The sequence below is a fragment of the Saccopteryx bilineata genome, chromosome 10, assembly GCF_036850765.1.
Source record: "Saccopteryx bilineata isolate mSacBil1 chromosome 10, mSacBil1_pri_phased_curated, whole genome shotgun sequence".
NCBI classification, from domain to species: Eukaryota; Metazoa; Chordata; class Mammalia; order Chiroptera; family Emballonuridae; genus Saccopteryx; species Saccopteryx bilineata.
Window position 1 is genome coordinate 17,796,402 of NC_089499.1, and position 15,128 is coordinate 17,811,529.

General features: G+C 46.5%; 1 protein-coding gene across 4 annotated transcripts in view; it reads right to left on the bottom strand.

Moving 5' to 3' along the window:
- Positions 1–15,128, bottom strand: part of FBXL2 (F-box and leucine rich repeat protein 2) — a 42,029-nt gene that overhangs the window by 2,926 nt on the left and 23,975 nt on the right. For 3 of the 4 annotated variants that reach the window (XM_066246109.1, XM_066246108.1, XM_066246110.1), the window contains 10 exons: positions 13,474–13,568; positions 10,345–10,413; positions 10,150–10,245; positions 9,557–9,683; positions 9,361–9,435; positions 7,285–7,415; positions 5,804–5,864; positions 5,095–5,139; positions 4,488–4,544; positions 762–974 (listed from right to left, as the gene is read on the bottom strand). In XM_066246109.1, the coding sequence (XP_066102206.1) occupies positions 762–974; positions 4,488–4,544; positions 5,095–5,139; positions 5,804–5,864; positions 7,285–7,415; positions 9,361–9,435; positions 9,557–9,683; positions 10,150–10,245; positions 10,345–10,413; positions 13,474–13,568 (969 nt within the window). Of the gene's footprint in view, positions 1–761; positions 975–4,487; positions 4,545–5,094; positions 5,140–5,803; positions 5,865–7,284; positions 7,416–9,360; positions 9,436–9,556; positions 9,684–10,149; positions 10,265–10,344; positions 10,414–13,473; positions 13,569–15,128 lie in introns of those variants that run through there. The other variant, XM_066246111.1, reaches the window with a different exon arrangement.

Sequence of the window (15,128 nt, forward strand, 5' to 3'; positions counted from 1 at the left end):
ACAGACTGAAGACAAGGAAAACTAATACTGCTGCTGCCCGTGGGTGGTCACTGGCCCTGGGTTCTCGGCTGCTGCAGCATCACGGGACTGTTTCAGGGTTCAAGGCCAAGGTCAAAACTTAAAGCATGGTCAGGAAAATGATGAGGGTGAGCTATGCGTGGAAAGAAGGCCACATTCTATGAAGCATTCTCACCTGGAAATTAGCCAAGACCACATTCGACCTCCTACTGTAATGACCTCAAGCCCCTTATAAGGGTGCTGATCACCTGTAATGCCAGTGGCTGAGGCCAGGCAGGTCCACACTGGATTCAGGCAGATGGTAGAGAAACTCCAGAGCCAGACAGCAATGGGCCATTACCATTTAATGAGTCTCCCAAAGGCGGGCCAGCAGGGGAAAACCACTTCTCAGGCAAACAAACAGCAAAATGGCCCTGCATAGTGGTGGGCGGGCAGTCTGCCCTGAGGGCAAGACCTTACATAAACTACACACACGCGGCACTACCACATGCTCACACACTAATCAGGCAAAGTTCAAGTGAGCAGGCCTCAGCTGTTTCCCCACCGTCACCAGACTGCGTGGAGCCCATTCTGGAAGTTGACTCCTCCAGGGTGGGCTCTGATTGACACTAGTGTAGCACATCAGTGTGCACGACCATGGGTTTAGGACAGGACGGAGAACCTGGACGCAGGTTCTCGAGTGTTTGTTGCTGGCTTAGGAGTTGTGCCAGGTGTCCTGCCTCCTGCCCCCTCCCCCCACTCACCCGCATGCGCTTGATGCCTGCGCGGGTGACCTGCTGACAGTCATACAACTCGAGGCGCTCCAGGCCACGGCAGCTCTCCAGGTGTTCCAGGGCCACATCGGTGATGAGGAGGCAGTTGTCCAATTCCAATACTCGCAGCCTCTCGTGGCCACAAGTGCTGTTGCTCAGGTGCAGGATTCCATCATCTGTGATGAGCTCACAGTGGGACAAACTCTGCAGCAGGGAGAAGAACAGGTTTGCAAGGCCCTCATTCCAAGGCTCACGGCCCAGCAGGAAGCAGTACCTGAGCCACCACTTATCAACAGGAGGTTCAAACACAGAGCTGTGGGGCCCTCGGGTCTTGGTTAGCTGCAGCTGGGCAGTGATCTCCCCTTTCATACTGTAAAAGCAAATAACATCGCAAGGCTTGGTCTTATTGAAGACGGCGACGTAGAGGATCTTGACCACCTCCCATGAACAGTCCAGAGCTACGGATGGAACAACTTCTGGAAAAAAACCTAAAAACTGGCTGAGTGACTTCTACATATTGAGCCTGTGAGAGAAGGCCATGTGAAAGCAGGAGAGTGGTTGGGACACAATATGGCCATCAATGCCAGCGACCCGCAGCTGGACGGAACACAAACCCCGGGGCTTCTCCCTGCTGACTGAAGGGTTAAAATCCCACACTGGGCAACCCCAACTTTTAAGACCTATACCTGAGAGACAGGCCCCCCAAAGAACTAGCTTGGAAAACCAGCAGGCTCAAGGCCATAAGACCAGCAGCCTGAGAAACCGTTCTTAAAGGGAAACACTTGGCCTCACCAGCCCTCAGACCCCCACATGGAACCGGCCAGTCGGGGGGCACCGGGACAAATGGAGAGGCACATTTGTTTTCCTGGAGCACCAGCCTGAGAGGCAGGCTCTGACTAGACACCCACTTGGGGGTCTTCTTGGTACTCTCTGGTGATAGAGACTAGTGGGTGTGGTCTTGGGCACTCCTGCCTGGTGGGTACTGTATCTGTGCACCCCTTCTGCCTCTCCAGCTGGTGGGCACCGTCTCTGCACTCACCCTCGGCCACACTGCGGAGTGCCACTGTCTCGGAGGGGAACTTTTACATGTCTGGTGTCCTGGCTGTATTTGTGGTGCCCAGTTACTGTGGCCAGGTGGGCTTCCACTGGTAAGTCCCACAGGACCAACCCACAGAGAAAGAGTCTTAATTAAGCTGCTGCCACCTCAAGGGCACAGCAAGCGCCAACAGTCCGAGGAAGCTCAGTGTCTTCCCGCAAAAGAGGCCTATTAGCTTATCATCCTAGCTGCAGCCGACAGGCAGGCTTCAAAATCGCATCCACGCCTAAGGGCTGACTCATCCCTTCTAGAGACCTCGGAAGGAGCTGCCGCCTTTGTGCGCGCCCCTCTGCCATACTGCAGAGCGCCAGGCTCTCCTGGGGGTGCCAGAGCCATGAGGCAAGGGACAATGGAAGAAGTAAAACTGTTGCTATTTACAGAAAATATCACATATGGAAACTCCTACAGATGCTGCCAAAATTACGGTTAGAACTAACCAACAAATTCAGTAAAGCTGCAGTATATATACACAGTCAATATACAAAAATCTGTTGTGTTTTTATACACTAGTAACAAGTTAGCAGAAAGAGGAATTAAGAGAAAACAATCTAATTTACATTTGCATGAAAAAGAATAAAATATTATACCTAGAAGTAAATTTAACCAGGATGTGAAAGGCCTACACAGTGTACTGAGAACTTCTAGGCATCAATGAACAGAACCAATGAACAAATTCCACGCCGGAAAATTGTTAAAATGTTCAAACTACCCAAAGCAATACCTATTGAAATTCCATCGGCATTTACAAACAATCCTAAAATTTGTATGGAACTACACAAAAGACCCTGATAAGTAAACGCAATCTTAAGAATGAAGCTGGAGGCATTGTACTCCCTTATTTCAAAGTATATTATAAAGTTACAGTCATTTAGAACAGTACAGCATCAGCATAAACCACACCTGTTAGAATGGCTGTTATAGAAAAGACAAGAAATATAACAAGTATTGGTGAGAATGTGGAGAAAGGAGAACCCTTGTGTATTATTGGTGGGAATGTAAATTGGTGCAGTTACTACTGAAAACAGTAATTTCCTTAAATTAAAAATAGAACTATTAGATGATCCAGCAGTTCCACTTTTGAGTATTTGAAGAAAACAAAAACGCCAATTCGAAAAGATTATATGCACCTCTGTGTTTAAGGCAGCATTATTTGCAAAAGGCAAGATGTGGAAACAGCCCTGGCTGGTTGGCTCAGTGGTAGAGCGTCAGCCTGGCATGCGGGAGTCCCAGGTTCGATTCCCGGCCAGGGCACACAGGAGAAGTGCCCATCTGCTTCACCCCTCCCCCTTTCCTTCCTCTCTGTCTCTCTCTTCCCCTCCCGCAGCCAAGGCTCCACTGGAGCAAAGTTGGCCCGGGCGCTGAGGATGGCTCTGTAGCCTCTGCCTCAGGCACTAGAATGGCTTCGGTGGCGGCAGAGCGACGCCCCAAGATGGGCAGAGAATCGCCCCCTGGTGGGCATGCCGGGTGGATCCCGGTCAGGCACATGTGGGAGTGTCTGACTGCCTCCCCGTTTCCAACTTCAGAAAAAAAAAAAATGTGGAAACAACCTAAGAGTCATAGGAGAAGAAAATCAGAGACAGACACACACAGTGGAATAGTCAAATATTCAGCCATCTTAAAAGGAAATCTTGCCCTTTGTGACAACACAGATGAACCTTGATAGCATTATGCTAAGTGAAAGAAGTCAGAGAAAGATTTAAACCTTATTATGGTCTCACCTATGTGGAATCTGAACCAATTTTGAAGTCAGGACATCATTAGAACTATAAAATTATCTGTAATGTGTAGATGGGAAACTATTTAGCCAGAATCCAGATACAGGTAGGTTCCTGACTCATCTCTGAACTCTGACCCCAAACTTTTGTACAAGTCCCGGAGCTGTCCAAAGGGCAGAGAGCTGTGGACATAAGGAAAATGGTGGGCACAGTATCTCAGGGCCAAATGGGACTTTAATGATGTTATAAAATTCTAGCCTTGACACAGCTGTTCAGAGACAACAGAGAAAGCTGGCTTAAGAAAAACCCGGTGTGTGTATCAGGACTGGGAAGACCAGACCCCATGCAGGTCAAGAGGTCGGCCTCTGAGCAGCTGTGTAACTTGGAGAAAGTTCCTTAACCACTCTGAGCCTCAGTTTTTCCAATAAAATAGGATGTCCCCAAGTCACTCAGGGCTGTGGATGGGACTGAGTGAGACTGTGTCTAGCAGGGGTGGGTAACAGTTTCCAGGGCCCTGATTAAAGAACAGGGATTCTCCTGCTCCAGGCTCCCGGGCAAATAGCTGGGTGTGAAATGTGCATGTGAGGGACAGGGTGACCCTGCTCTGCTCACTTTAGATCCTTTAACTCTGTGTGTATGTGGACATGAGACGCAGGTGCAGTTTTCACTCTGCCTGACATGCCGAACAGGAACTTGAGTGAAGTGTAAGGACACGGGTCCCTACGTTAGGTTCACATCCTAAAACGGAAGCAGTTAACACTTAGATACCCTGCCTCCCACATGAGCCCAACTAACATCTCTGGAACCAAGAATGAAGCCACATTCACTGGCAGGAGCCCCGGATCCCTGCCGCTGTGGGAGGGGCCTTCCCTCTCCGAGGGCTGACAGACACAGCCGCGCACTCACCAGGGCCTGCAGCTGGGGACAGTGCACGGAGAGCTGGATGAGCGTGCTGTCGGTGATCTGGGGGAAGACAAGCGGCGTCAGCGTGGCCCCACCAGGACTTCACACCTCGTCCTGGCTGCTCGGCCCGAGAATTGAGGCGCAAAAGAGAATTAAAAACTCCTCCCAGGCACACTCCGGCAGGGAGTGCCTCTCATCATCAGCTGCCTCAACTCTCCCATTCCTGGAGACAGCTGTCCCCTGGTCTCTGCTGCCCTAAGGGAACCTCGGGGCAGGGGACAAAGAGGGGGTGGGCAAGGAGGATCCCCGGGATTCTGTGCAGTCACCTCATCACTGGACATGCAAACATTTCTCTCCAGTTCTGTGAAAATGGGACTGTTTTAATGTTTAGCAAAAGATGGATCTATTCTGAACTTGGCTGTAGCTGGCTGGTGACTGAGAATTGTCTGAAGTTCACACGTCCCACTGCCATGGCCTTCACAAGTCCCCAGGCCCGGACCCCCACACTGGGCAAGTTTGTCCGAGCAATGGCCAGTCACCATGTCTGGCCACACCGGCTGGCTGGCAGGGGCTGAGGGACAGCCCCACGAGGCTGCTGGCGTCCACTCACCAGGATGCATTCTTCAAGGTCCATCTTTTCCAGGTCGTGGCAATTCTGAAAGAGTCCACGGACATCACTCACCAGGCGGTCAGTTGTGAGGGCTACCCTGGTGGCTTGCCCTGTCCCCGAGTACTGGCTCAGTGTCCTGTTCCTAAGTGACCAGTCAGCCAGCATTTCTAGACGGGTGCCCTTTGAACCTATTCACTTGGGAAATGGGAGGAGGCCTGCCCGGGCTGCAGCTCCTTCCTTGCAGACAGTAGCGCAGGACGGGTTCTTTGAGGGCATGGGGCGGGGCGCTGAGAGAGAGTGGGCGGGTGAGGGCTGGGGTTGGAGAAGCAGTATCAGCATCCCCCGGAGGACAAGGGGCCCCGCGGTGGGCCGCCTCTGCAGGGCAACATGGGAGACGGAGCGGAGGCAGGGTGCCACCCAGGCAGGGGCGGCTGTCGGAGGCTGAGCTGGGGTCTGTGCGAGGAAGGGAGGGCATCCTCTACTGCGGTCCCACCTGACCAAGGGAGAGAGAGGGGCCTGGACCCGCTACAAACCCAGCCCACGCTCACTTTCTGACCAACTGAAAACAGGCAAAACAGCCGAGGAGACTCTTCTGCTTGGTGCTGCCATATCCGAAGGCAGGTGTTTGCACCCTCCAAAACCACTCCAAGTCACTTTGAGTGAGGGGGGTGAAGTAGCGTTTGGTTACCTTTTAAGACATAGGTCTTACCCGAGCTAAAAGTGTAAAGCCTGCGTCAGTCAAATGGGAACACCGGGCAGCCTCCAAAATCCTGGGAGTGCAGGGGAGAAAAAGGCACGACTGATTAACAGAAACCATGCTCAGTGACACAGGCTCCTTTATTCTCCTTGACACAGACTTGCTTCTGGGGAAAGCCCGAAGGGTTGTTGATGCAAATACCGCCCCGACTGGGAGGAATGCGGCCTGCCCCAAGCCCCGATGTCCCACCCCAAACTCAGGACAGGAAATCCAGGCATCTGTCCTCAATACCGGTACATTGTTGCTACTGTTTTTATTAAAAATAGTTTTCTAGTATTTTTTGACTTTTAAACAAATTGAATTATTTCTCAACAAAATTTTGTTAAATACTGCATTTATTGAAATTCTCAATTACCATATAGGGAAATTTAAAATTTTACAGCCAATGAAAGATAAGAGTTACTTCTCAATGCCCATGCGTAACAGGCATGGATGCATAAATGGTATTTTTAAGTTAAATACTCCCTTATAGCAACAATTTTGACCTCATTTCTGACCAGTTTTAATCACACAGATTCCTCCTACTATTCACAAATATCAAAATTATCTAGACTCTTCCCTAATGTAACAGTAAGAAAAATGGGCAAAAGACAAAAGTAGACAACCCTTAGAAGATATGTAACTGATGTAAGCATAAGAAACGGGTCAGTTTCATTGGCAAATAAAATATAATAAAACAAGTATTCTTCTTCTCTCTACTGTACAGGGCTGCAGACTGCTGGACCCTAAGGCCCGCTCCACAAGTCCGAGCTCCAGCTTTACTTCTTACTGACCATGTGCCCCAGGGCAAAGGATGTGATTCTCTTTGAGTCTCAGTTTCTCCTCTTCAAAACAAGTGAGAAGAATAGTACTTAACTCCTAGGGATGTGGGGAGGATTAAATAAGATGCTGCTTATAAAAGTGCCTAACAGAGCCTGGAGTTTGATGTTAATTAACTATGATAAGTATTCTGAGCCATTATTAAAGATTATATATCCACAGTATTGGGTGGAGACACAGAAAATAAATCATTAGTTGTTAAAACTTCTGTCTAGGAGGAGAGGACAGATGAGGCGACTGGAACTCCATGCTCCCCATTCCATTTAGAGGCGAGACCAGTGACATCTGGATGTGAGGCTGTCATCCTGCTCAAGGTCAGATCCGCCTGATGTCACAGTCCTAACAGGATGAGGTAGCTCAGGGGGGCCCATGAGTGCACTCCCTCAAGACAGAGGTGCCACTCCCTGGTGGGGGACAGTTCGGCACTCACTCCCCCCTTCCCAAAATGACCAGGATGCTACACTGTCCCACCCCAATCCATCCAACAACAAAACCACTGCCTCACCAGCCAGCACCTGTTCCACCAGCTGGCAAGCATTTCCCCTCCTACAGGAAGCCCTCCTGGTCAGCCCAGCCACACTCTAAGCTGCCAAGCAGAAGGCATGCGCACTCACTGAAGCCTCGGGCAGTTCAAAGCCAGGGCTGTGAGGGAGGCGTCCGTGAGGTTGCTGCAGCCCGAGAGGCAGAGGGCCTGCAGACGCTGGCAGCCCCTGCAGATCTGCACCACGCCTTCATCCGTGATGCGCTGCGGACCAGAAAGGAAGGCAAGTCAGAGGCCACAGCAACCGGCCTGAGCAGCGGACGGGGACCTCCCATTGGCCTGTTAGCTTAGAGCGCTAGTTACGAGCATTTTATCCTAGTCATTGAAACAAAATAAGGTGAAGTGCATGGCAGACGTGTATTTATGTTATTTCTGCACAGCTACAAAAATATTCTCACATTACTGACGAGAGTGATACTTTAATTTTTTTTTAAGAGACAGAGAGAGTCAGAGAGGGATAGACAAGGACAGACAGACATGAACGGAGAGATGAGAAGAATCAATCATTAGTTTTACGTTGCGCGTTACAACACCTTAGTTGTTCATTGATTGCTTTCTCATATGTGCCTTGACCATAGGCTTTCAGCAGACCGAGTAACTCCTTGCTCAAGCCAGCGACCTTGGGCTCAAGGTGGTGAGCTTTTTGCTCAAGCCAGATGAGCCCGTGCTCAAGCTGGCAACCTCGGGGTCTCGAACCTGGGTCTTCTGCATCCCAGTCCAACGCTCTATCCACTGCGCCACTGCCTGGTCAGGCAAGAGAGCGATATTTTATAATTCCACTTCCCTTCCCAGATTCACTGGATTATTTTTCAGGAAAAATCATAAACTTGTATTCACAATCAGATTAAATAAGGAGCTCATGAGACTTAAGTGACATTAATTTTTGGTTGAATTTCTATAGATTCATGCTTTAGTTACCTACTACATAACTCCTGTGTGTCTATAACATGTCCTCAAATGTTTAGAAAACAGCAAAATTAAATCACTAAATTGTTGATAAATGAACATTCAAAATATCTTTTTTTCTTTTTTTTAACAGATACAGAGAGAGAGAGTCAGAGAGAGGGACAGACAGACAGGAACGGAGAGATGAGAAGCATCAATCATTAGTTTTTCGTTGTGCATTGCGACACCTTAGTTGTTCATTGATTGCTTTCTCATATGTGCCTTGACTGCGGGCCTTTAGCAGACCGAGTAAACTCTTGCTCGAGCCAGCGACCTTGGGTCCAAGCTGGTGAGCTTTTGCTTAAACCAGATGAGCCTGCGCTCAAGCTGGCACCCTTGGGGTCTCGAACTTGGGTCCTCGGCATCCCAGTCCGACACTCTATCCACTGCGCCACCGCCTGGTCAGGCTCAAAATATCTTTAAATAGACTAATCTCTGCGGAAATAAACATGCACATTTATCTTATACTTCAGAGATGGTCAGTGTTTTATCCTCCATGCGATTTAAGGTCTAATTCTAAACAGTGCAGGCCCATAAAGTCAGTGTATGTCCAGAAGATAGTTTTTCCTTTACCTCCCATTATCAGGGACCCTAAAGATTTATGATTCATTCAGTAAATGCCAAAGGGAAGAGACTTCTCTTTATTTTCTCAACATCAATGTCTGCTTTGAGAAACCCGGTAGGATGCAGAAAGCATCGTTTTCAGTGATCAGCACTGGCCATGGCAGGGACGAAGGAACAGCAGCGTTCATAGGCTAACGCTCAGGAAATTACACCTTGCTCTTGCATATGCCCTTTAAAAGCATTTTCATATCTGTTGTTTTTATTTACTGAAACAACATGAGAATTATCACCATCACCAGCTAGAAGTTAAAAAAAAACAACAAAAACCAAAAAGCAAAAAACAAAACCACGGAGACCTCACCATGATTTTGTTCAGGTTAGTAACAGCATTCCCGATATCTTAAAATAACACCAAGACCCCGATCTAGATATATTATTTGTAAGGGAACATCAGTGGCTTTGTAGTGGCCTCTCTGTTTAGCCTGTTACTATTTCATCCTGCGGCAAAGGGGCAGATTCTGGAAGGACGCGGGCTGAGAAACGGCGGACGGTCCGGCCCACGGGGGGTGCTTCCGGGCCGCAGCGGTTCCGCAGGAGGAAACCCGGAGCGGCAGGGTGCGCGCAGGGCCGCGGTACTTACCGAGCAGGACTGTAAGTTGAGGCTCACGAGCTCGTGGCAGTAATTCTGAATGTGTTTCAGAGCTTCATCTTCTAGCTGAGTAGACAGAGAAAACCAAAGAGGGATGGAACCGGGTGAGGGGCCAGCGAGGCCCCTACTGAAGCGCCCTCGCGGGACCTCGGCCGGTAAGGGACCGCAGCGCACTGACCCTGCGTACCTGCGTGCAGCCCCGCAGCAGCAGGGCTCTCAGGCCGCGACAGCCGCGCACCAGCACCTCGACGCCATCCTTGGTGATCTGGTCACACCATGAGAGGTTGAGGTACTCCAGACTCCGGCAGCCCTCACTGCGAGCACAAGAAACAGAACCACACATGTACAGGGCACCCTGCAGGGAATTGTTTTTTTTTAAACATTTTTATTAATTTTTAAAGAGAGAGCAGAAAAGAAAGAAACATCAATTTCTTGTACCACTTATTTATGCATTCACTAGTTGATTCTTTTTTTTTTTTTTTTTTTTTTTTTACTAGTTGATTCTTGTATGTGTCCTGGCCAGGGATTGAACCTGCAACCTTGGCCTATTAGGATGCCACTCAAACCGACTGAACTTACCTGGCCGCGGCCTATCCTGCAGAGATTTCGTTACCAACTTTGAGTTTGGTAAATCATAAGCAATTCAGCGGACAGAAGCTCTGTGACTTGTACGAGTCACCTACTTTCTGCTCCACTGGGACCATTAGAAAGGTTTCAGGCACACTACAGTGTTCATAGCTTTGGGTATTTTTCTTGATCACAAACAACAGGCACTCTTACCTGATCCCCTTTAAGGAGCTGTTGGTGATGGACACACAGGAGGTCAGATCCAGATGTTTCAGCTTGGAGCAGAACCTGCTAAGGCTGTAACACGTGCTGGAAAAGAGCAGAGGCACTAAAGGTATTTTCAACTGTGTTTCTCTCCTCTCTGTCTCCCACAGCCGATTAGTCACCACACTAATTTTCATCACTTACCTGTCAGTGATTTTTGTGCACCCATTGAGGTTTAAATGTTCGATGTTTCGACAGTTCTGTGCAAAGGTCCTGAAATGAGAAAAACATTTAAGAACTCCCTGCAAGTTGCTGGGAAGCCACTAGAGGGCGTGTGTAATGACATTTAGAATACTGCTCCTCAAAACTTTATTTTATTAGGCAAAGAACATTAACATGATATCTATTTGCTGAACAAAATTTTAAATGTGCATTATTGTTGACTATAGATAATAGTGCTCCTCTAACTTTAATGTACACACAAAAAGCCTGGGTTCTTATCCCAGTGCAGAGTCTGATGGCAGATCTAGCAAATTGCTTGCTAGCCAACAGCTGGAAGGAGCCCCAGGCATGCCAGGACTGCTGCTATGGGAACCACACTTTGACAAGCAACGTCTCAGCTGTAACTCCTTCAAAGCAGTCAGAGGGAAAATGACATGTTTCTGTATAGAGAAACAAAAATAAAGGTGACCAAAAATTTCTCTTTGGTAACAAGAAAGCAAGAAAACAGAAGCAGCATCTTTAGACACCTGAAAACAAAAACCTGTCAATATAGAATTCTATACTTGGCAAAACTATTTTTCAAAAATGAAGGTAAAAAAGAGAATTTATTTTTTCAGACATAGAAATGCTAAAAGAATTCATCAGACCCGCAATTCAAGAAATGTTAAAGAATGTTCTTCTGGCTGAAAAACGGTGACACCAGATGAACATTTGTGTCTACACAAAGGAACAAAGAATGCTGGCAACAAAGCCAATATTTTAGTTATTTAAAATAATTGTTAAAACATAAATATTAATAATCTAGTGTAAAGTTCATATCATATATAGAATTAAATGTTTAACAATAATAACATGAAGGCTGAGTGAGGAAAATGGAAGTCATGTGTACTATAATTTGAGGGTAGACAACTTAAAGATGTACATTATAAATTCTAACGCAACCACTCAAATGATGAAATGAGTTATAGCTACTAAGCAAAAAAAAAAAAAAAGATATAGAATGCAATCACAAAAAATAATCCAAAAGAAAGCAGAAAAAGAAGAAAAGGGGAGCCCTGGCCAGGTAGCTCAGTTGGTTAGAGAATTGTCCCAACAGCAACTTTGCAAGTACATTTCCTGGTCAGGGCACACACAAGAATCAACCAGTGACTGCATAAGTAAGTGGAACAACAAATCCATGTTTCTCTCTCTAAAATCAATAAAAAAAAATTTTTAATAATGGTTTTTCCTTTTTTTTAATGTTTATTTTACTGATTTTAGAGAGAGGAAGAGGGGGAGACAGACAGGAACATCAATCTGTTCCCGTATGTGCCCTGACCAGGGATTGAACCAGCAACCTCTGCGCTTCCAGACGATGCTCTAAAAAACCGAGCTATCTGGCCAGGGCGATAAAAAGAATTTTTATACAAAAGAGAACAAAGGAATGTATGTGACAAACAGAAAACAAATAACATACCATATCAATGACATTAAATGTAAATTAGCTGAACACCCAAATTAAAAAGCAGAGATTGTCATAATGGATCAAAAACGTAAGCCCCAACTATATACTGCCTACAAGAATCCAACGTTAAATATAAAGATACAAATCAGTTAAAAGTAACAATGGAAAAACACATACCATGTGGACACTAATCAAAAGAAAGTTGGATCGGCTATATTATTCCAAAGTAGACTTCAGAGCAAAAAATTTTACCAGGGATAAAAGAAGGCCACATGATAATGGAAAAATGGCCAATTCATCATAAAGACATAGTGATCTTGAATGTTTATATACCTAATAACTTCAAAATACATGAAAAAAGAAAATAATAAAACTGCAAGGGAAAACAGACAAATCCAAAATTATAGACAGAGACTTCAATACATCTCTCTCAATATTTCATCAATCAAGAAGTCAGAAAATCAGAAAAGGTAAAGAACACTATATCAACATTCTCGACCAACTGGACCTAATTGGTATTTATAGAACACTCAACCCAACAACAGCAGAATACACATTCTTTTTTAAGTGCACACGGAACATTTACCAAAATAGACCATATTCTTGGCCATCAAAGAAGTCTCAATAAAATTAAAAGGATTCAAGTCATACAAAGTATATTCTCTGATCATAATGGAACTAACTAGTAATTAATAACACAGAAATCTGGAAAATATCCAAATATTTGAAAACTAAATAACACCCTTCTAAATAAGCCATGGGTCAAGGAAGAAATCAAAAGGGAAAGAGAATGCATTTTGAACTAAAAATGCAAACACAACATTAACTTCCTGAAATGCTACTAAATCAGTACTTCAGTTGAAATTTATAGCACTAATGTTGTACATTAGTGAAGAAAAAAAAAAAGGTCTCGTCCTGGCCTGTGGTGGCGCAGTGGATAAAGCATCAACCTGGAGTGCTGAAGTCGCCGGTTCAATACCCCAGGCTCGCCTGGTCAAGGCACCTATGGGAGCTGATGCTTCCTGCTCTCTGCCTCACTAAAATTAATTATTTTATTTTATTTTATTTTTTTTGAGACAGAGAGAGAGTCAGAGAGAGGGATAGACAGGGTCAGACAGACAGGAATGGAGAGAGATGAGAAGCATCAATTATCAGTTTTTTATTGCGACACCTTAGTTGTTCATTGATTGCCTTCTCATATGTGCCTTGACCACGGACCTTCAGCAGACCGAGTAACCCCTTGTTCGAGCCAGCGAGCTTGGGTCCAACCTGGTGAGCTTTTTGCTCAAACCAGATGAGCCCGTGCTCAAGCTGGCGACCTCAGGGTCTCGAACCTGGGTCCTCTGCATCCCAGTCCAACGCTCTATTCACTGCACCACCGCCTGGTCAGGCAATTATTTTTTTAAAAAAAATCATCTATGAAGTTTTTAAAAATTAGAAACTGACTCAGCGAGGTGAAAAAATTTGTCCCAAGGTTATATCCCTAACAATGGAGCTCAATTTCTGACCCAGGCCTGCTGACTCCAAAGTCACGGTTCTCTCATTACTGTATGCAAATTACCATGGAAAGAATTCAACGGCAGAGAAGCACACAGTCTGGCCGGCTGGGTTCTGCTGCTGCAGACGCCAGCTGCCCGCCAGGACGGCCGAGCCCCAAGACCACTTACTTCAGGGAGGAGTCCCCGACGCCGATGCAGCCCCGCAGGCTGAGCTTGCGCAGGAACCCACCGCACCGCTTGGAGATGTTTTCCACCACTCGACCCTTGAATCAAGAAAGTTGGAAAGAAATTTTGTTTTTCATGCTGCTTACCTAACAGGACAATAACCTGAAATTTAGGAACTGTATATTTTTCCAGATGTAATAGAAGATATTTTGGAACATTCCTCCAATACCCCACGCTGTCCCTGACGCAGAAAGACGCTGCATGCACTGAAAAATGTTTTCAATTAAAACGTCCAGTTGTTTTTTTTTTAAATGCATTACTTTTCGAAAGCCTCAACCCTGGAGTCAGATCTACCCAGGGTTCATAGCTACTCCACCAATGACAAGGCTCTCTGAGGCCCACTGTGGAAACGGGCTGTTGGGCAGAGATCTGAAACAACGTTGCTTAAGGAAAGAAATTCTATTTTAGTTAAACATGATCACTCCAGAAGTTTGAAAATGTGTCCTATAAATGTCTCCTCATTCTCCTTAGCAATAGCCTATTTAAACATACCTGTTTTGGAGGGAAAAGTATGGCTGACGACTGGCAGACAGAGAAGGAAATGGAAAATGAACACTGATTAAGCATTTTCTTTTCTTTTTCTTTTTCTTTTTGACAGACACAGAGAGAGGGACAGACAGGGACAGACAGATAGGAAGGGAGAGAGATGAGAAGCATCAACTCATTGTTGCAGCACCTTAGTTGTTCATTGATTGCCTTCTCATAAGTGCCTTGACCAGGGGGACTCCAGCAGAGCAAGTGACCCTTCACTCAAGCCAGCGACCATGGGGTCAAGCCAGCGACCATGGGGTCATGTCAATGATCCCACACTCAAGCCAGCAAACCTGTGCTCAAGCTGGTGAGCCCGCACTCCAGCCGGCAACCTCAGAGTCTCAAACCTGGGTCTTCCCCATCCCAGTCCAACTCTCTATCCACTGTGCCACCGCCTGATCAGGCAGCACTTTCATTTTTGCAGACTCAATTTTAACACTTTCTTGTGCCTATTATGGCCCATTTGATATCCACCACAACCTCCCAGACAAGTACTCCACATCAGAGGGAAGGGAGAGCACATGTGGAATTCAGTAGATCCTTTAGTATTAGCATGCCTCTGATTAAAGTCAATGGAAAACTGCAAGAAGCCAGTCCAGACAGGACTGTGAATGGCCCCCTCGCCCCAGGAATGGGGGTCTGGGTCACACACACCCCCCCGCCCCGTGAAGCACCAGGACCAGCCCAGGAGCTTGCTGAAGACAAAGGGAACGGAGAATGGGTAGTGGGAGAAGGCAGTTATAAATTCCAACGAGGACCACGTGACCAGTTTTTGGAACTGAGGACTATAACTGTCATGGGTATTTTCTCCCTGTTTTGTTGTAAATGTGCATGTTTGAGCATACAAGGGGTCCTCGGGTTACGACAGTCTCAACATACAATGTTTTGAGTTTACAATGCTCACAACCATAAAAACTTTAAAAAATGGAGATATGCATGTTTCGGCTTATGCCTTTAGCATCGTACTTACAGACTACGTGGCGGACTAGTTGGGTTGCACGTGGCAGAATACACAGTAATGCGGTGTATGAATGAGGGTGTTGGCAGCCCCCAGTACGCGTACCTAC